Source organism: Haematobia irritans, chromosome 3 (assembly GCF_050003625.1).
Source record: "Haematobia irritans isolate KBUSLIRL chromosome 3, ASM5000362v1, whole genome shotgun sequence".
Classification (NCBI taxonomy): Eukaryota; Metazoa; Arthropoda; class Insecta; order Diptera; family Muscidae; genus Haematobia; species Haematobia irritans.
In genome coordinates this window covers 199087164-199110667 of record NC_134399.1, presented here as the reverse complement: position 1 = coordinate 199110667, position 23504 = coordinate 199087164, and the positions used below count along the sequence as shown (strand labels likewise).

Genomic DNA, 23504 nt, shown 5'->3' with positions numbered 1-23504 from the left:
CGTGCGAGTAGCTCGGATTTTCGCGATGCGCGAGCAAAATGTTGATACGCTGCTCTTCTTGCTTGGACGGCATTTTGACAACTGAAGAGTGAATTCTAAAATCAAAATAGGAGCAACATTCTACACACACACTCGGATTTTCGCGATGCGCGAGCAAAATGTTGATACGCTGCTCTTCTTGCTTGGACGGCATTTTGACAACTGAAGAGTGAATTCTAAAATCAAAATAGGAGCAACATTCTACACACACACCTTCAAAATGAGGGGTGTTCAGGTGTTTTTTAAATGCAAAATTGAAAGAAATACGCCAAGTTTATATTGACCAAATTTTGACCGTATCACCCTTTATAGAAAATTTTTGAAGAATTTTATTTCTATATAATCTTTTTGCAAAATTTTATTTCTATAGAAAAATTTGCCAAAATTTAGTTCTATACAAAATTTTGTCAAAATTTTATTTCTATAGGAAATGCCATATTTTATTTCCATGGAAAATTTTGTCAAAATTTTATTTCTATAGAAAATGTTGTCAAAATGTTATTTCTATAGATTTTTTTTGCAAAATATTATTTCTATAGAACATTTTTGCAAAATTTTATTTCTATAGAAAATTTTGCAAAATTTTTGTTAAAAATTTATTTCTTTAGACAATTTTATCAAAATTTTATTTGTATAGAAAAATTTCTCAAAATGTTATTTCTCTAGAAAATTTTCTCTTAATTTTTTTTCTATAGAAAAATTTTCTCAAAATTTTATTTCTATAGAAAATTTTGATAAACTTTTATTTTATATAGAAATAGTTTGAAAGATTTTATCTATATAATCTTTATTTCTATTTTTAATCTTTTATTTCTATAGAAAATGTCAAAATTGTATTTCTATAGACATTTTTTTGCAAAATGTTATTTCTATAGAAAATTTTATTTCTATAAAAAATTTTTTCAAAATTTTATTTCTATAGAAAATTTTTGTCAAAAGTTTATTTCTATAGAAAAAGTGGTCAAAATTTTATTTCTATAGAAAATTTTTGTCAAAATTTTATTTATATACAACATTTTGTCAAAATTGTATTTCTATAGAAAATTGTTGTGAAAATTTTATTTCTTTAGAAAATATCGTCAAAATTTTATTTCTATAGAAAATTTTGTCATTTTGTGAAAATTTTATTTCTATAGAAAATTTTATTTCTACAGAAAATTTTGTCAAAATTTTATTTATATAGAAATTTTTTTGCAAAATGTTATTTCTATAGAAAATTTTATTCCTATAAAAATTTTTTTCTATAGATTTTTTTTGCAAACTTATATTTCTATAGAAAATTTTGCAAAATTTTTTTGTAAAATTTTATTTCTATAGAAAATTTTGTCAAAATTTTATTTCTATAGAAAATTTTTGTCAAAATTTTATTTCTTTAGAAAATATTGTCAAAATTTTATTTCTATAGAAAATTTTGCCATTTTGTGAAAATTTTATTTATATAGAAAATTTCATTTCTAAAGAAATTTTAGCTAATTTTATTTTTATAGAAAATTTTGTCAAAATTTTATTTCTATAGAAAATTTTTGTCAAAATTGTACTTCTATAGAAACTTTTTGCAAAATTTTTTATCTATAGAAATTTTTGTCAAAATTTTATTTTTATAGACAACAAGAGTTTCGCTAAATTCAAGTTTCTATTTCTAGATATGATTGGTTTTCTCACTTTTTATGACCTTTTATCCTTGCAAGGAAGAAAAACGTAATCAATTTTAATACCTAGTAATTTATATATATTTAAATAAAAAAAACGAATTATAATCTATATACATAAATGACACTTAAAAATTTATATAAGAGTGGTGTTTTGTAACTATTTAAAAAAAGCAATATCCAAACAATTAAAAATGGTAAGTACAAATAATTTGTTTCAAATAAAGACGGATATTATCAAACAATACAAAAGACAGATATTTGTACAAATGATGTAACACTCTTTTATGTTCATGTATATGTGTGTGGTGTATACTATATTATATATGTATAAGTGTACTATATATTTTACTTATTATATACTTTAAAACTATACAAAACTCGGCTCTTTTTTATTTCTTACATGCTCAAATAGGCATTATTACATATTTATATGTGGATTAGTTATTTTGTAAAAAAAAAACACATACATAGATACAATATTTAAAATTGAACACACACTTAAGAAAAGTAGTAGTATAACTGACTTGTTCTAAATTATTTAGTAATAGTTCAGTAAATGATGCAAGATTCCAAGAAATATATCACGAATAGGATATAATCTCAGTTAGCTTGCAATGGAAGTCTTTTATTTTTATATGGCTAATTGAGTAAAAATTAAAATCTCTCATTGTCACCACTTAAAATGGAGAATTCATACCCAATTTAGTACCAAAGTCCAAACGTGCACGTCTTTGATAACGGGTATTAATTCTGTAAAGGAACAATTTTTTAGTTTAAGTTTTTTTTTTAATATCTGAAAGGTATTTGAACTTACTTTATTTCTTGCCATTTACAAATTTCCGATACAATCAGACTTATAAAAATGCCACAAAATAGAAAAACTATAGCGGGCCAAGCTTCGGCAACTTGATCTCGTAACTCATCGTCACATAGAATTTGCCCGATACACACCAAAGTATGAAACAGAAGAATGCAAAAACAGCTCAAGGCCCAAATGCTATTACGAAATGGATTTTTTTGCCACATCGAATGATCACGATGAACAAAGGAAGCCGACACCGTAGCTGCACATTTAGAGAAGAGGTAAGAAAAACAGTATTATGCGTATGTCCAAATATTGTCTGTATAATATTGGAAAACCTACCAAAATGTAATAATATACCCAACATGGCAAAGATACGTGCAATTTCCAGATTGATATGTTTATCATCTTCCTCCACATCCATTATTTTGAAGGGATGATCCATAAATGCACAATATGAAAGAATCTATTGGAAAATGTGGGGGGAAGAAAAAGAAAACAAGTGATAAGTGGTCACTCCGATTTATTTCACGATCGCTTAGATCACTGTAAGTCCGTTGCGATCACGGCTGCCACTCTCGCCAAAAATAAAAAAAATTAAGAAAATTTTACCACAAATCTACCAAATTTAAAAAAATCTTATTTTGAAGTTTACATCAAATTTTTGTAGTTAGTATGAATAAATGTTTTTTCTTCGAATGAATCCTACTGTTAACGACAATTTTTTGGGTGTAAAAATATCCCTTGATTTATAAATGTGGCGAATTTTAAAGGTTTAAATGACACAGAAAAAAATTTCCCCCAAAATATTTTAATTGAATTTTCAAAATTATTCAATTAAAAATTTAATTGATTCAAAAAAATTTTTTAATTAAAACGAAAATCAATCACAAAAATTATTACAGTAATCCCTCGATTTACGTTGTTTCGATTTGCGTCGTCAAATTTTTTGTTCCATCAAACTTTGATTTACGTCGCCATTCGATTTACGTCGTCGATTTTTTTTGCCCACTTTATCAGGAACGCCTTCCATAAGTAAAGTAAGTATCAACGATGATGACATCGTAACATTTTTTTCTGAAATTCTTACCGAAATTGTTCCGGAAACCGTTGATGCTGTGCGCCTGATATGATGCAAGACCTATCGTGAGTTTGGGACAATCTTAGACATTACTGGGAGCAGCATACATTCAAAATTGCATGTACATTTGACCGTCAAAAACATTTATTCACGTTGGATCCCCCGTAATTTGTCAATCGCTCAAAAAGATTCGTTTCGATTGGTAGAGAGAAATGCTCCAAAAATACGATCTCTTCGAGAAACGTCTATGACATCGTGAGAAGTGATGAACCATGGATTTTCGTGTATGAGCCCGAATGTAAACAGCAGTCTATTGTATGGAGGTTGCTCGCGAACAAAGCACTTCCAAGCAAACGAAAAACTGGACACATCACAATCGTACCACTAGAACAACGCAGAACAGTCTATTCTGAGTGGTACACAACCATTTGTTTGCCAGTTGTCTTCTAAGAAATCAGGAAAAACAAATGTGAGCACTCACACATCGGAATGTGAGCACTCACACATCGGCTCAATCAACTCAGAATTCTTTTTATTGCCTCACGTAAAAAATAAAATGAGAGGTCTCATGTGAATTGAAAAAGGTAAATAGGTATGATCTGCAATATAAACCTCTGGAATGGAAAACTCTAAATGTTCACTTTTGCCATGTAGCCCAATGTAAGACGAGAATTAGCATTCACAAAAGAATATGAGTGTTTGCAAGTTGATGATATTTGAAATTAATTTTGGTGGAGAGCTCTGAATGAATTACTGAATTACCTTTAGTTTTGAAGTTTTTTTTTTATTAAGTAAATGGACTTAGGAGTAAGTATGAGCAGTTTTTAATTCGGTTTACGTCGTTTCGATTAACGTCGTCAAATTCCGGAACCAATCACGACCTAAATCGAGGGATTACTGTAGTACCAATTAATTTTTAAATTGACTACGATCATTTCTGTGATTGAAGACATTTCAATTAAAAATTAACTGGATCAATTAATTTCGTGAGTGATTTTAAAAATTATTTTTTTTGTGTGGATTTAGCTTGCATCAACACGGTAAAGTTACAACTCTACAGACTTACTCAAAATGAACATGAAAATGATGTCAACATTTTATTTCTATAGAAAGTTTTGTCAAAATTTTATTTCTATAGAAAATTTTGTCAAAACTTTACTTTTCCTCTGTTGGTTAAGCTACACTTGTAGTTTAGTCAATGCATGGTTTGAGTTTGGCAAAGGAAAGGAAAGTTTGGCAAAGAAATTTGTTTAGACAGTAGCCGACTATCAAACCTTTTTTTCGGAAGGTTCAAGTGTAGTTCACATTGGGTTGAGTGAATTACCCGAATTTATTATGATAATTGGTTGATACTTTTGTTGCAAGTAGAGGATGCTGATGAGGAATGTGGTAATTCCGAAACAGTTGTACATCCAACCATCTTGCAGTCTATAGGGCTTTGCTCAAATAAATTTGGCAAGCATATTTTTTCTCTGTTGGTTAAGCTACACTTGTAGTTTAGTCCATGCATGGTTTTAAGCTGAGATCAAAGACAACAATAAATTTTATTTCTATAGAAAAATTTGTCAAAATTATATTTCTATAGAAAATTTTGTCAAAATTTTATTTCTATAGAAAATTTTATCAAAATTTTATTTCTATAGAAAATTTTGTCAAAATTTTATTTCTATAGAAAATTTTGTCAAAATTGTATTTCTATAGAAATTTTTGTCAAAATTTTATTTCTACAGAAAATCTTGTAAAATTTTATTTTTATAGAAAATTTTGTCAAAATTTTATTTCTATAGAAAATTTTGTGAAAATTTTATTTTTATAGAAAATTTTGTCAAAATTTTATTTCTATAGAAAATTTTACCAAAATGTTATTACTATCGGAAATTTTGTCCAAATTTTATTTCTATAGAAAATTTTGTCAAAATTTTATTTCTATAGAAAATTTTATCAAAATTTTATTTCTATTGAACATTTTGTCAAAAGTTTATTTCTATAGACAATTTTTGCAAAATTTTATTTCTATAGAAAATTTTTGCAAAATTTTATTTCTATAGAACAATAACAAACAAAACGAATGAAAATAGAGGAAGCACGCAGACAACAAACCCAGACAACTGAACTCAAATCGAGGATTTGACTTTGCAAGCGAAAAAGAGATATTTTTATTTCTATAGAAAATGTTGTCAACATTTTATTTCTATAGAAATATTTGTCAAAATTTTATTTCTGTAGAAAATTTTGTCAAAATTATATTTCTATAGAAAATTTCAGTAAAATTTTATTTCTATAGAAAAATTTGTCAAAATTTTATATCTATAGAAAATTTTGTCAAAATTATATTTTTATAGAAAATTTAAATTTAAATTTTTGTTTCTATAGAACATTTAATCAAAATTTTATTTCTAAAGAAATTTTGTCAAAATTTCATTTCTATAGAAAATGTTGTCAAACTTTTGTTTTTATAGAAATTTTTATCAAAATTTTATTTCTATAGAAAATTTTGTCAACATTTTATTTCTATAGAACATTTTGTCAAAATATTATTTCTATAGAAAATTTTGTCAAAATTTTATTTCTATAGAAAATTTTGTTAAAATTTTATTTCTATAGAAAATTTTGTTAAAATTTTATTTCTATAGAACATTTTGTCAAAATATTATTTCTATAGCAAATTTTTGTCAAAATTTTATTTCTGTAGAAAATCTTTGCAAAATTTTATTTCTATAGAAAATTTTTGAAAAATTTATTTCTTAGAAAAATTTTGCATATTTTTTTCTATTGAAAATTTTTGCAAAATTTTATTTCTATATAAAATTTTTTGGCAAAATTTTATTTCTATCGAAAATTTTTGCAATATTTTATTTCTATAGAAATTTTTTGTCAAAATTTTAATTTAATTTTATTCCTATAGATAATTTTGTCAACATTTTTTTTCTATAGAAGATTTGATCAAAAATTTATTTCTATAGGAAATTTCGTCAAAATATTATTTCTATAAAAAATTTTCTGAAAATTTTATTTCTACAGAAAATTTTCTAACAATTCTATTTCTATAGAAAAATATTGTCAAAATTATATTTTTATAGAAATTTTTAGCAAAATTTTATTTCTATAGAACATTTAATCAAAATTTTATTTCTATTGAAAATTTTGTCAAAATTTTATTTCGATAGAAATTTTTGTCAAAATTTTATTTCTATAGAAAATTTTGTCAAAATTTTATTTCTATAGAAAATTTTGACCAAATTTTATTTGTATAGAAAAATTGCCCAAAATTTTATTTCTGTTGAAAATATTTTATTTCTATAGACATTTTTTTTTGTTTTTCTAAATTTTGTTTTTCTAATTAATCTCATCTTAGGTTGGGTTAGATATAGCGATAACGCCTTAGTTTAGGATCACATAGACTATCCAGTCCATTGTGTTACCAAAGGTGGTTAACTTCTCTCGGTCAATGAACGCTTCCCGATTCCACATTAAGATGAAACCACTTAGGGAAGCTTTTATATATTCAGCATTACTGAAAGTGGATAAACCACCGTTGAACACCGTTGTTTTTAGTTTTCAGTATAAACTGTGCGATTCATCTCACGACCCTTTGTATGCAAGGCGGTTATGCTAACCATTGCACCACCGCGGCTTCCTATTTAGATTTTGTGAGATCCGATTTTATTCAATAATATTTAATTATATTCACCAGGGTGTGTGTGTTTCCCCTTCTCGACTTACCATAATTAATACTGGAGCGAGGAATTTACATCCATAACACCATAAAACAAATCCAAATACTCTTGAATCATATTCCGTTTGTTTTTTACCCGTAGCTCTATTCATAATTTTCGGATCCAAATCGATATGCGCCAATGCCAATGAAATTAAAGGAACCGGTATGGACATCAGATATATAACCATAAGAGGTGTTAGGATTGGTCGTAAACTCAGACAAGCACTTAGAATATTGATCAGTGATAAAGAGCCTGCACAGCAAGCCCAAAATTGTATACAATTCCAGAGGCCAGATGAGAAACGCCTTGACAATTCGATGATGGCAACCAGTGATAGAGGATCTTCCCGTTTAACTGATATGGAACAAGGTAGTGAGTTTAGTAGGCGACTCAAATAAATGGGTGAAACAGTATTTCCAGGACATTGCATGGGTCGTGAACTACTTGAACATCCTCCATATTGTCCGGTCTCCAACAATTCTTCGGCAACACCATGTTCGTCTGCCAAGTCTAGCGGTGTGGATGCCGACATTTTCTTACGTTTTGCTTTTAGCTTATTGTTCATTATGTTCGCTTCGGTATAAGCTTCAATATCCTGACACACTTGGGGATACAAGGGTTCCACGGCAATGCTACAATCGGCCTGCAGAAATATTTCAGCATTAGCATTTGAGGCTGATGAACCTAGACAAACTACTATTTCACCATACGACTGCATTATATCCAACATTTGCCGAGTAGCTTCTGCCGAACAATCAGTAAACAAGGATACTTGCAAAGGAACATTATCTACTTTTTCCAAATGGGGTCTTATATTTTCAATGCCCCTGGGTAATTTTGCCCGATTGGACATATCAAAGTGTACCGGGGCACTTTGCTCTGTACTCTCGGTTAGAATACTTATGGAACGGCAATTTTCATCCAAAGCCGAATCTTGGGATTGGCGTCGTCTGTCATTGCTGGATTCATGGGATTCACGGGAACCAGCCAAACTCTCATTAGAATAAGTCTCATGATTTCCTCCATTGGCATTTAAAAGGGTACAGTCGTGATCGGATATAGCACCTGGGGCGGAGGAGCTTAACGTTTTGGAAGACTCAAGATTGGTAACAGGCGGTAGCAAATAATTCAGGTCGGATGATTCATCGTCTGTGACAACATTACCTAAAATATTGATTGCAATGGGATTATCATGAATGTCTGATGTAGCTGATGTTGTCGTTATGATAGCAGTCGTGGTAGTATTGGTGGAGGTCATTATGAAGTCATTTGCATTATGAGATATTACTGATGAGCGGTTATTGGAGGTGGAATTGGTAGTGGTGGTTGCGATAATGGTTGGATTATTTAGATTATTATTATTATTAGTAGTAGTAGTAGCACATGTGGAGGAGTTTGTGGTTGAGGTGGTTGTATGGACTGTTGTGATATTTGTGGTGTTAACATGAGAGCTCGATGTAATGGGAGGATTGGCTGACACTGAATTGACATTGGTTGGCATGGTAGTGAGATCTGTTTTACCCATAGTTTTGGGCGATTGCATCGCCGCATTGCCCGATTTGTCGTCCGTTTCACTCAACAATGAAATGTGGCAATTCCAACCGGATTCCAGACCCATTTTCTCGGAAAAGACACGGGACCGCAATTCGTTCTCTTTACTGAAATGGACAAAACGTATACAGGCCCTTTCCAGACGTTCCACTAACTGTACTATATCTGTCTGAGCCTGATACTGCATTGTCACCATGCCTATAAACACCTGATGACACTGCATCTCAAAGCATCCCTCCACGTCGTTAATGTCTTCCTCTTTTCCTTCCGAAAACAACAAAGAGTCAGTGCTAATGCTATGGCTTAATTTGCCATGGCCACCGCCACATTCGAAGTCACAATGCAATTTATCGACATGTTGCATACGCAATTTCGACTCCGGTGGCAACTCAAGATAAGCCAAACTTCCACCATTGTTGGGTCCGCCACTAAGGGCACCATTAATGCCATGTCTCAGGGGCCGATAGGCAAAAGCAGTACAATAGGCAGTCAATGCACTGCGTTGATAGAAATCCAAGGCCTTTTTACGATCTTGTGGCGACAGAGGACGCAAATCTATACCATCCCAGAAATCATCACAGTAATCCAAAATAATGTCAGCAGTTCCTTGGGTGAATAGTGATAAATAGCCACCGGGATTTTCGCGCATTACCACCGATAATGAATGAGGAAATGGCACCTTAACCTTGGATGACAATTGCAACTGACGAGCAAAACGTATATCACGACGCACCACATCAGGTTGCTTAATATAGAGAAATTACAATGATTTTCCATTATTTTTTAATCGCAAAAATCTGAAAACTTACCAAATGTCTATAGGTGGCCAGTTGGCCCTCTAAACTAAAACGATCAGTGGCATGATCAGTAAAACCTATTTGTTTGGCCAATTCGCAAAGGCACCGTCTGCATAGGGACATAGAAGGTTTTTTTTTTTGAAAAGAAAATCGCATATTAGTATCGATATCGATTTACAAAGGATAGTTAATAATGAAAAACAAAACAAATAAAACAGAAGGCTTTAAGCTTTTTGACAAAATCGAGAAACTAGACAAATCAATGGAAAAAAACATAGTTTCAACAATGGAACAACGTTTACGAATCCACAATGAAAAAAGGAAAAAAACAAACTTGTAAAACTATAAAAATTAACTCAATATTAATTATGAACAATAAAAACGCCGAAAGTTCAATGAAAGAAACTAATGAAGATTTTTTAGTGTTAAGTGTAGCGTAAATGTTTTTTTATGAAATGTAATTGGACTAAATGAATGTTGGTGTACAGAAATAAAGGACATTACAACAAATGTACTTGAAATTGTAACTAAATAAAATTGCGAATATCAGGAAAATAGTCAAGTGGAGAACATTTGCTTCCTAGTAAAATATTTGCATACATAATATTAAAATAAAAAATGCTTAGCCCTTTTACTACCGGATTTTAATTAAAACAAAAGTCAATCACACAAATGTAATTATTCAATTTTTATACCCACCACCATAGAATGGTGATGGGGGTATAATAAGTTTGTCATTCCGTTTGTAACACATCGAAATATCGATTTCCGACTATATAAAGTATATATATTCTTGATCAGGGAGAAATTCTAAGAGGATATAAGCATGTCAGTCTGTCTGTCTGTTGTAATCACGCTACAGCCTTCAAGCCACCGTGGTGCATTGGTTAGCATACCCGCCTTGCATACACAAGGTCGTGGGTTCGATTCCTGCTTCGACTGAACACCAAAAAGTTTTTCAGCGGTGGATTATCCCACCTCAGTAATGCTGGTGACATTTCTAAGGGTTTGAAAGCTTCTCTAAGTGGTTTCACTGCAATGTGGAACGCCGTTCGGACTTCGCTATGAAACGGAGCTCCCTTGTCATTGAGCTTAACATGGAATCGGGCAGCACTCAGTGATAAGAGAGAAGTTCACCAATGTGGTATCACAATGGACTGAATAGTCTAAGTGAGCCTGATACATCGGGCTGCCACCTAACCTAACCTACAGCCTTCAATAATGGCGCAATCGTCCTGAAATTTGGCACATATTCATTTTTTGTTTGCACGCAGGTCGAAAATGGGCTATATCGGTCCAAGTTTTGATATAGCCTCCTTATAAACCGACCTCCCGATTTGGGGTCTTGGGCTTATAAAAACCGTAGTTTTTTATCCAATTTGCCTGAAATTGGAAATCGAGAGGTATTTTACGACCAAAAACTGGTGTGTCGAAAATGGGGTGTATCGGTCCAAGTTTTGGTATAGCCCCCATATAGACCGATTTCCCGATTTTGCTTCCTGGGTGTCTAGAAACTGTATTTTCTTTCCAATTTGCCTGAAATTGAAAATCTAGAGGTATTTTAGGACCAAAAAGTGGTGTGTCGAAAATGGGGTGTATCGACCCATGTTTCGGTATAGCCCCAATATAGACCGATTTCCCGATTTTGCTTCTTGGGCGTCTAGAAACAGTATTTTCTGTCCGATTTGCCTCAAATTTGAAATCTAGAGGTATTTTATGACCACAAATAGGTGTGCTGATGATGTGGGGTGTATGGGTCCATGTTTTGATCTAGAGGTATTTTAAGACCAACAATTGGTGTGCCGAAAATGGGGTGTATCAGTCCAAGTTTTGGTATAGCCCCCATATAGATCGATCTTCCGATTTTGTTTCTTGGGCGTCCAGAAACTGTATTTACGATCCGATTTATCTGAAATTGGAAATCTGGAAGTATTTTGGAATCATCAAAAGGTGTGTCGAAAATGGTCCGTATCGGTCCATGTTTTGGTATAACCCCTATATAGACCGATTTCCCGATTTTACTTTTTGGGCGTCTAGAAACTGTATTTTCTATACGATTTGCCTGAAATTTAAAATCTAGAGGTATTTTAGGACCAACAGTTGGTGTGTCAAAAATGGTCCATGTTTTGGTATAGCCCCCATATAAACCGATCTCCCGATTTTACTTCTTGGGCGTCCAAAAACTGTATTTACAATCCGATTTGCCTGAAATTGAAAATCTAGAGGTATTTTAGGACCATCAAAAGGTGTGTCGAAAATGGTCCGTATCGGTCCATGTTTGGTATAACCCCCATAAAGACCGATCTCCCGATTTTATTACTTGGACTTCTAGAAACTGTATTTACTATCCGATTTGCCTCAATTTAATTCATTGAGCTTCTAGAAACCGTAGTTTTTATCCGATTTGCCCGAAAATGTAAATATACTGGTATTTTAGACGCTCAAAAATCTGTATCGCATTTATTTTTACCGGTCCATCGATGCTTTATATATAAGGATTTCACTTCTTGAGGATATAGCAGGCGGACGGATCATAAAAAATTGCTTGAAACTGAAAGTAACATTTTCAGATTTTACTCCTCGTAATCATTTAAAAAATGGCGGTAAAAATCTATAGATTTAAGATTTCAAATCAAGGCTTTATTTCATTAATTAAACGATATGATATGTAAAAATTCAAACAAAATTGGTTCTTACCCTACGGGAAATTGGTAGAAATTGCCACTGACGGACCCATCACAGAACTGGTACCGTTGCTCCAGTTAGTTGCAATTTTTAAATAGTCGTAATTTATTGATTTCCGTACTCGCTTGATGTTAAAATATTTTTGGGTCTACACGTTTGGTGGAACAAAATGATCAGAATAACCTATTGTTCGACATATTTCAAATGTTCGAATGCGATTCGGATGCCCAAACTGATAGCCATGTCGTCTGTCCGTGAACACATTTTTTTAATCAAAGTCTAGGTCGCAGTTGTAGTCCAATCGACTTCAAATTTGGCACAAGTATGTGTTTTGGCTCAGAATAGAACCCTATTGATTTGAGAAGAAATCGGTTCAGATTTAGATATAGCTCCCATATATATATATATTTCGCCCGATATGGACTTATATGGCCCCAGAAGCCAGAGTTTTATACTATTTGCTTAAAATTTTGCATAAGGAGAACAATTAGTACTATAGTCAAGTGTGCCAAATTTGGTTAAATCGGTTCAAATTTAGATATAGCTCCCATATATATCATTCGCCCGATATCCACTTATACTGCCCCAGAAGCCAGAGGCCAACGTTGTACTCCGATTTACATGAAGTTTTGTAGAGTAGAACTAATATAGCTCCCATATATATCTTTCGCCCGATTTTTATTCAAATGACCATAGAGACCAAAGTTTCACTCCGAATATTTTGAAACAGTGCACAGAGAGTCACAATGGACTGAATAGTCTAAGTGAGCCTGAAACTTAATCGGGCTGCCACTTAACCCCAACCTCCAGATTTCCATGAAATTGGATAAAAACTTCGATTTCTATAAGCCCAAGAAGTAAAATCGGAAGATCGGTCTATATGAGGGCTGTACCAAAACATCGGCCAATACTTACCATTTTCGACACACCGTTTGATGATCCAAAAATACTTCCATATTTCCAATTTCAGGTTAATCGGATTGAAAATATAGTTTCTAGAATCCAAAGAAGTAAAATCGGGAGATCGGTCTATATGGGGGCTATACCAAAACATGGACTGATGGGCACCATTTTCGGCACACCTCTTTATGGTCCTAAAATACCTCTAGATTTTCAATTTCAGGCAAATCGGATAGAAAATACAGTTTCCAGGCGCCCAAGAAACAAACTCAGGGAATCGGTCTATATGGGGGCTATACCAAAACAAGAACCGGTACTCCCCATTTTCGGCACACCTATTTGTGGTCATAAAATACCTCTAGATTTCAAATTTGTGACAAATCGGATAGAAAATATAGTTTTCAGACGCCCAAGAAGCAAAATCGGGAAATCAGTCTATATGGGGGCTATACCAAAACATGGAACGATATGCACCAGCACAGCTTTTGATGGTCCTAAAATACCTCTAGATTTCCAATTTGAGGCAAATTGGATAAAAACTACGGTTTTTATAAGCCCAAGACCCCAAATCGGGAGATTGGTTTATAAGGAGGCCTGCCTGGAAACAAAAAACGAATCTGTGCCAAATTTCAGGATAATAGCGCCATTATTGAAAGCTGTAGCGTGATTACAACAGACAGACAGACGGACATGGTTATATCGTCCTAGAATTTCTCCCCGATCATGAATATATACAAACGGAATGTCAAACTTATTATACCCCAATTACCATTCTATGATGGTGGGTATAAAAAATAATTTTCTCTAAGAAGGAGCGGAGCGTGTAGCGGAGCGATTTTTTTTTTCTCCGGAGCGGGAGCGGAGCGAAAAAATAGACCGCTCCGGATCCCTGTGTATAACACATTTCTATACCACGTCCTATTTTAAATTAAAATCGATACATTTATCGAAACTTAGCTGGAAACTATGATTATTGGGTCGTTTTTGAATGTTAGTGGACCCGGTAGTCAAAGGGTTAAATTAACTCAGTAGCAAAATATGGTGAGCGATTGTAATTCAATCTAATTTTACTACAAATTTAAACATTATAAATTATTATTTTTTATGTTTAATTCATTCATTATGATTTTTAAATTAATTGATACAAAAGAGAGAAAGAGCAGAAATTTACATAGACTATAGATTTTTGAATAGATGATTCATCGATGTCAAAAATACAAAATTTTGTTTGGTGCGGATTTGCTCTTTACGAATAACACTAAAGCAAATGCCGGAAAATTTTGGAAACAAATTTAGAAAAGTTTATATTTCCTTCATTTAATTTTAAGGTGAATTACTCTTTACGAAACACACAAGATGAAATATATGAAAATTGATGTTTACGAAAAAATCAATACGAAAAATCAGAAAATTAATCTTTGCAAGTGACATACTTTTTTGCGAAGAGAAACGAAACATATATGTCGAATTTAAAGTGTATGATGTGCCGATCATACTGTATTTTTATTTAGATGATTTTTTATGGGTTTTCAATCAGATGTATATACACTCAAAGAAATAAACTCTGCTAATAATAGCAAACACTGACCGAATTAATAATAATTTATTAGTTTTTCCCCTAGAAAAGCAACATATTAGCAATTTTCAATAACAACAGACTTGCATCTAAAAAGTCTGAAGTTTTCCAAAAATGTTTTTTTTTTGTTTCGAACTAAAAAAGAAACACTATAACCTATTAATTTTATTTATTATTAAAAACAAATATTTGTTTGTAGCTTCTGCGAAGAGCTATCCGTTACTTTTGAGTGTATGAGAGAAGTTTCATTTTGTCACTTCTGAAATTATTAAATAAAAAAAGTTTCTTCCATTATTTGAGTATCAAATAGGTAACTTGAAAATTTTTCGGGTTTTTGTTTCTTCTTGTTTCAATAGAATTTGCAATACAGGAAATTTTCACAGATCCCCATTTGAATCTGATAATGATATACCGCTATTCGAAATGACTCAATGAATCAAATAAACAATAAAAATATAAATAAATTGTTCTACTTAAAAATATATCAAATATTTAATTATATCAAATTTATTCAAAATCTTTCTACAAAAACGATGCAATACATACAATAATGATTTTTACTCTAAAATGTATATCTAAGAATCTATTATTTTTCATGATTTAATATACAATAGGTGTAAGTCCACGAAAATTTCCGAAATAAGAAATTCTCGCAAATTTTTTATCATGGCTTGGGGTATTCATTGTTGTTGCAAAAAAATGTATTCGTTAATGTGGCCTCATTATTATTGTATATTTTTAATACATGTGGTTGACTCAATGTATGTGAGACCTTTGATAATTCAGGGACAGACTTTTACTGAATTTTATTTTTATTAATTTTTTAATTAATTTAGCTTAATTTATACCTTGAACTATTTTGTTTTCCTGCTTTTTAAATTGAATTGAATTTTTGAAGTTTTTTTTATTTTTTTTAATAGATGTGCTTGTCTCCATGTGTGTAAGACCTTTGACAATTCAGGAACAGACTTTTAACAGGTTGGCTGATAAGTCCCCGGTCTGACACATATATGGCGTCGCTAGTATTAAATGCATATTATTTTTATATAGTACCAGTGGAACGCAGTGGACGCCCGAAATAGGTGGTTACCGATGAAAACATCAAAAAAATCCACAAAATGATTTTGAATGACCGTAAAATAGAAGTTGATCGAGATAGCAGAGGCCTTAAAGATATCAAAGGAACATGTTGGTCATATCATTCATCAATATTTGGATATGCGGGAGCTCTGTGCAAAATGGGTGCCGCGCGAGCTCACATTTGACCAAAAACAACAACGTGTTGATGATTCTGAGCGGTGTTTGCAGCTGTTAACTCGTAATACACCCGAGATTTTCCGTCGATATGTGACAATGGATGAAACATGGCTCCATCACTACACTCCTGAGTCCAATCGACAGTCGGCTGAGTGGACAGCGACCGGTGAACTGTCTCCGAAGCGTGGAAAGACTCAAAAGTCCGCTGGCAAAGTAATGACCTCTGTTTTTTGGGATGCGCATGGAATAATTTTTATCGATTATCTTGAGAAGGGAACAACCATCAACAGTGAATATTATATGGCGTTATTGGAGCATTTGAAGGTCAAAATCGCGGCAAAACGGCCCCATATGAAGAAGAAAAAAGTGTTGTTCCACCAAGACAACGCACCGTGCCACAAGTCATTGAGAACGATGGCAAAAATTCATGAATTGGGCTTCGAATTGCTTCCCCACCCACAGTATTCTCCAGATCTGGCCCCCAGCGACTTTTTCTTGTTCTCAGACTTCAAAAGGATGCTCGCAGGGAAAAAATTTGGCTGCAATGAAGAGATGATCGCCGAAACTGAGGCCTATTTTGATGCAAAACCGAAGGAGTACTACCAAAATGGTATCAAAAAATTGGAAGGTCGTTATAATCGTTGTATCGCTCTTGAAGGGAACTATGTTGAATAATAAAAACGAATTTTGACAAAAAAATGTGTTTTTCTTTGTTAGACCGGGGACTTATCAGCCAACCTGTTACTAACTTTTATTTTTGTTAATTTTTTAATTCATTTAACCTAATTTATACCTTGAACTATTTTGTTTTCCTGCTTTTAATTTTTTTTTTCTATATTATATTACTATATTTGAATTGAATTTTGTAAGTGTATTTTTTTTTTTTAATCTAGAAAAATTCAAATTCAAACAACAAAAACAGCAATATTTCATTTAACCTAATTTATACCTTGAACTATTTTGTTTTCCTGCTTTTAAAATTTTTTTTCTATATTATATTAATATATTTGAATTGAATTTTTGAAGTGTATTTTTTTTTTAAATCTAGAAAAATTCAAGGTTTTTTTTGAATATTTGGGGAAAGGTTAACAAATAACCTGCAGCACTGGTTCTGCACATAGTAGACATCTCAAATGTCCTTGAGCATTTAATTTAGGTTTTAGACAAAACTTAATACGGTTTCTTTGTTAAATTTGTTTTTTCGAATAGTAAAAAATCGAAGAGTACACCAATATACAATACGACTAAGGGGTATGTATGCCGAGTGTGACCACGCAAATATTTGACCAATATTCACAATATCTGGATACAGTTTTTTGGAAATCGCTCGTATCGTGATATTATGTATCCAATATGAGCTAAAAATGTTTGCTGGTTTCGTTGTGGTGACGAATTCTTTTTTGATTTCTGTCAAATATTTTCCAAATGGGACCGTACCGTAGCCTTTTTATCTCCCAGAAAAAAAACTGACAATCCAAAATGGTTAACTAACATACAACCACAGTCATACACAGAATTCCTATAGTCAAGTGTTATTTATTTCTAGTTTTTAAGCGCGTAATTTTTATAATTTGTAATTATTGCTATGTTTGTGTAGTTTTGGAATCCGTATATGGCTTTGCGGCTTGGATTCGCCAAGAAAATAAATAAATAAATAAATTCCAGAATTCCAAATAAAGTCTTAATTGCGTTTTAAAAAATATTCAATTAAAATTTTAATTGAATCAACAAATTTCTTAATTAAAACAACAAGCAATAAAATTAATCAGAAATTAATATAGTCGAAGCTCTGTTTAACGAATATCCCATTTTGCGAAAATCCAATTTAACGAACATCCAAATTCTTAACATTGAGTATTCTAAATAACGAGCGTTTGAACAAAATTTACGTTCGTTATAACGAAAACGCTTTTAATCTTAAGGAAATAAACAACAAAAACAGCAATATTTCACGATTGTTAGAGTGGCTTAAGTCCTTTGGAAATGTCCACAAAGTACGGCATTCCCAAGATATTTAGATTCCATCAAATGTTTGGAAGCACATATTCAATGGCCGGGTAACTAGGTAAAGTTAGGTTAGATAGAGTGGTAGCTCCTGTAAGGGAAATGGATATACCCCGGTACAGGACTACTCCCTGATGTGAATGGACCAGTCCCAGGCCTGGTCGAAACGTATGGACGGGATCAGTCACTTTAACACGGCGTTGTCATTGACGGGGTAAATTTACACTGCAGGACACGGCTTGGACTCATCCCAAAGGACATGACCTGGGATAACTTAGTAGGACTAGACATGTCCTCATTAACCAGTCTAGGACAAACCCTTATATACCGGTATTATTTTGCGCATCCAATTGCATCGGAAAGGAACAACTTTTGAAATATGTAAATGTCTAGATTCAATAAGATTAAAATCAATAGAGCGTAGAAACCAATAAATTTTATGAAAATTTAAAAACTGCGACAAACTGGAGCACTGGTACTAGTCCTGTGGTAGGTGGCAATAAGCACCAAATTTTCGTAGGATCGGCAGTTGGGCAGGTGATGAATTTTTCTCTTATTAATGAATGCTACCCGATTGTATATTTATCTTGGCGCTCGCTGTAATCTAGCGTTGAGAGAACAGGAGCAGCAGGAGATGTTACTATGAACACTACCTTTGCCTGACCCATCTTGAAACCGGGGACTGGAAATAAATTAAGGAATTTGTCTAAGAAGATAGAGCACACATCGAAGCGAATATTGTCATGGATGTATACAGGCTCTCATGAGACAGCGAAACTTGGATCCTCTTTTCAACCTAACCTAACCTAGATATATCAAGTTAATCAGTTTTTAAGGATTATTTAAAGTAATATTGTTTTTAATGCCTCTGTAGTTTAATTTTGCCATATGCTTCTGAATTTTTACTCATCTGGTAAAAAAGTACGATTTTCAATAAAAGTTGACATTTAATATTCCCGTTCGATTTAACGAATATTTCTAAATAACGAAAGGGCCTGACAATATATTGTTCGTTAAACCGAGCTTCGACTGTATCAATTAATTTTTTAATTGGATCAATTAATTTTTTAATTGACTTTCAATTAATTTTTGTTTTGTTGATAGTATCATTTCTGTGATTGAAGACATTTCAATTACAAAATTAATTGGATCAATTAATTTCGTAATTGAAAAAGCAAAATTTTTTTGTGTATGTACCAAAATAACAGAAAAAATGCGAAAATCGAAAATACGAAATTTTAAAATAACGGATATTGATCACACTTCATATTTTTTTAATAAATTCATGATCATTACTTTTACGAAATGGTAGGCTGTCGGATTAATTACTCAAAAACCCATCAAACCCATAGACCTTTATAGTATTGAAATTAATACGGAAATTACCGCATTAACCCTCTAATGCCCCATTTTTTTTTGCCAGCTGATTAAATTTTCAATGTTAACGTTTATACGGTAAAATTCAGCATATGCTGCAAAGCCTCTTGAACAGTTTCAAATAAGTTTTCTTTTTATTTTGCCCATTTTTGTTGTCTTAAGGTGTGTTTTACTAAAAGCTTCCTTATTAAATGAAGACCGCCTAAAGGCGGGCTTGGGCATTAGAGGGTTACTACTTGGATTTGTAAGATTTAAATCTTATATATGAATTTATAAGAACACATTTTCATTACACCTACTGTATATACTGCCTTCTTCTTAGTTTAAGATATTAACTTGTTTACATTATATCGATGGCTCAGTATTTTTGTTATGCTGTAATATATTTTTATAGGCCTCTATTGGCTTTGTATTACAGAATTTTTGAATAAATAAATAAATAAATAAATAAATAAATAAAAACTACATTTTTATTAAAAACAATACTAAAATAATAAAAAAAAACACTAAAATAATAATAAAAATACTAAACATGAACCTGGACCATGTTTAGTTGTATAAAAAAGAAATAACTAAATGCTAGCATAACATGAATACTTCCTTAGAATAGAATTTTTCAAAATATCCATTTATAGCGCTTGTAATTTACTTTGTACTTTAAATATTACAAAAAATACAAATAAAATTGCTACCCTTTATTTTTTCATATTGATAATAAAGTAAAATTAGTTTAAAATTTGAATTTCAAATACAACAAGAAATTGGCCCTTGAAACAGCAAGCAAGAAATAAAAAATATAATAGCCCAGAGGTACTATATGATTTGACGGAAAAAACTTATGTGATGTTGCGAATAACTAAATATTATAAATTTTCAATAAAATCTTTGTTATATGCATGATGTTACAATAAACATGGAAATATATTCCTACGAAAACATTCTTGGTAACAATTATTCAACTTTAGCATTTAGTAGTTATGCTGATCGCTAGAAATGCTTTGAAGACAGAGTTATTTAATTGATTTGTAAGATTATTTTTACGAAATGTATACAGTGAAACCTCTGACAAGTGGACACCGACGGTCGCCTAAATTCTGTCCACATTTGAGAGGTGCCCTGTTATGAGAGCTCAATTTCTATGTGTTAATATAGCAAACGTCCTCATACAACTGTCCACGTTTGGTAGGTGTCCAGTTTTCCAGTTAAAACGACTCAAGGTATAATTCGGACTAGGACCGCCGTCTTATACAAATCAAACAAAAAAAGGTATTCTTTGGTTAGCACAAAAAAAAAATAAAATAAAAGAACTGCCTGCCAAAGATCAAGATTTTTTTATGTATTTACGCTCTAAAAACATTCTGATGTATGAAATGAAATAAATTCTTGCAGAACTTTTTAAAAATTGTTTATAAACACGATTCACCATGTTTTGGCGAGAAGCCCTGTTTTTCCAAAACTTTTAGATTATTTAGAAATACAGATAATTGAAAGCTAAAACAAATCCTTTGCAATATAAATAATTTTGTAGCTCAGGACATATTTACACTGGAACTAAGATATTTAAAAAATATTGTGCTGGGACTGTGAATGCCAATAGTGAAATTATATCATATTAAAAAAAATATATATCAGTGAAAAAAATTAAATTTCAGTACAAAATCAAATGAAAATGAACGACATACCCATGCAAAAAGCTTTTCATACTGGATTCTACGATCTCATACCGGTTTGTGACAGGAACTAAATTTGTATCTAGCATAGCAACGGCAGTGACATGACCACAAAATTGAGCATAATGTACATGGGTCAAAGGAGAACAAGTATTAAGAAGTATTGCTAGGCCTGAAAGCATAGACTACAAATAAATAACAATCTTTTATAAGACTTTTACAGATAGAATCTTACCCAATGGTTTCAATGATTTTATATGATTCTTCCATTCTTGATCGTCAAATTCCAAACGAAATGGACAGTGTTGATCATGTGTTAGATCCAATACTTCAGCCACTATACCATTACCCTTTGGCACAGCATGATCGGGCATATCTGTTTCGGAATTCATTGAAGTTTGACAGCTTTTCTCTTCCAAATCATCTTCATCGGTGTCATGCAAGAAGAATACTTTTTCAGCTGTTGGATTGGGCCAAGACAATATACCCTTTTTATCTACACAACACAATGCCGTTATGGAACCTAAAACTTGAACCAAATTCGCCGATCTTGGCAATAGTTCACTGTTGCCACGCCACAATTGCAGCCAATTACGAAACACTTTTGAACGATGTAATGCCAAGTTCTCATAATCAAACGAGGGCATATCATCTTCTTCAAAGGATTTCTCCGAGTCCTTGCCCACTACAAGTTGCGGAGTTCTCAAAAAACACTGCAATCGTGCAACACCCCAAAGATTCATTGAAATCCACAGAAGAGGAAATATTAAAGGCAACATTGGTATAACAGCGGCACCTGGTGCTTCAATGAGGACATCTCTCCAAGTCTCATGATATATGGATTCTGATGATATGCCAAAACCATGCAATCTTAGAATACCAACAAAGAGAGTAACGGTTATGGCGCATATGAAGCCCCATTGTTGAATATATTTAGTGACCAACTGAAAATGGAATAAACGAAGAGGAATTGTTAAATAATTTTTAATACCCAAATTTTTAATTACCAAATATCTTTGTTGATTATATATTGTTGGTGGCCGTTTGGCACAATTTTCCAGTATCAATTTCAAGTTGTTTAAGTACGGCGTATTTTCCAAACAACAAACCATATCGGGTAATGGAGTTCGTGCTACTGGTTTCACTGGTGGGACATCAGCTTGCAATACTCCATAGATCTCTTGATCACAAAATTTTCTCTTCCCATTAACTTCAGAACACGGTCCGGGCGTTATATGACCCGGTCTCAGAACAATGTAATCACCCTTGACCAACAATGCCCATGGTAAATTAACAATAACACCATCGCGATAAGTCCATTGTAGCGAAACACATGGTGACATGGGACAACAGTTGTGGGGATAATTACAAGCTTGCCATTCACTACATAATTCTTTTTCGGCCAAATCTAAATCCTCCAATATTAATCGTGTTTTTCGATAGACTTCTGTTCGCCGTAGATTATTTTCGCGTATTACAACAAATAAATCCAATGATAAGATAGCTGTTAGAGCAAAAGCTGCCAAATATGATTGGGCGATAAGCAATGCCACAGTAGTAAGGAGTGATGTGGCAATCGAAGACCATCCCAAGGGGCTATCATAGCGTTTGACAAATGCAGAACGCATTTTCATGTACCAACTGAAACATACACATAGAGCACAAAAAAAAAATAAATACAACGCCGTAAAAGATTGACCAAACAATATGGGCAAACAAACACCCACCTCTCGGCCTCCCATTTCTTTTCGTACACTTTAAGGATTTTGTCGATCTCATCATGTAGACGAGCCAGAGCAACTTTTGTGCTTAATCCAAAGCCCTCCTTGATATTTGTTGCATTGCTATCATTTTTTCCAGCTTTTGTAGAAGTTGTATCACCACCACTCCTCGATGATGCTTGATTTATGTTTCTTGGCATTTCAAGTATTCTCCCCATTTAATAGGGTTCCAATCATTGGTTTTCCTTTTTTCTGTATCTAACACACACACTCATTTATTATTAATTATCGCACATTATATTTGATTCAAAGTAATTCATCAATTGTAAACTACGAACTCGAATCAAATTATTATACACTAAACAACAGATGTTTTGCCCAGGGTTGCCATAGACCCAGGGTGATACCATACAACTGTCAAAACATTGCAAATATCGATTACAGAGCAAGGGCGATTGGCGTTTTGATGAAGGTCTTAGCAGTGTTGCCACAACTCAGTTTTATTTTGGATCACAATTAAAATCGAATAAACATTTTATCAATGGTCCCAAATAGGATGGGGCAGTTTGACAAAGGCTCTTTTGGCGGAAATTCAAGACATTGCAAAAGTAGTTTGGCATCGCTATTGATAGAAAACGTTGATACTTTGTGAAACCTGAGTAGTAAAACGCCC

At 32.5% G+C, this 23504-nt stretch overlaps 1 protein-coding gene across 3 annotated transcripts; it reads right to left on the bottom strand.

The window, feature by feature from the left end:
* Positions 1-1745: 1745 nt before the first annotated feature.
* l(2)k05819 (transmembrane protein 94-like protein l(2)k05819) lies at positions 1746-23205 on the bottom strand. 3 transcript variants are annotated; one of them, XM_075302129.1, is made up of 10 exons: positions 22838-23204; positions 22118-22751; positions 21346-22054; positions 21123-21282; positions 9654-9750; positions 8815-9589; positions 7298-8457; positions 2836-2959; positions 2506-2755; positions 1746-2441 (listed from the first exon to the last, which is right to left on the bottom strand). In XM_075302129.1, exons 1-10 carry the CDS (start codon positions 23047-23049, stop codon positions 2369-2371), a joined length of 4194 nt encoding a protein of 1397 aa, XP_075158244.1. In that variant the 5' UTR covers positions 23050-23204; the 3' UTR covers positions 1746-2368. The 3 variants fall into 3 exon arrangements, with proteins under 3 accessions (XP_075158244.1, XP_075158242.1, XP_075158243.1); XM_075302127.1 differs by having other exon boundaries at positions 7298-9589; positions 22838-23205; XM_075302128.1 differs by having other exon boundaries at positions 7298-9589; positions 21165-21282; positions 22838-23205.
* Positions 23206-23504: the final 299 nt, after the last annotated feature.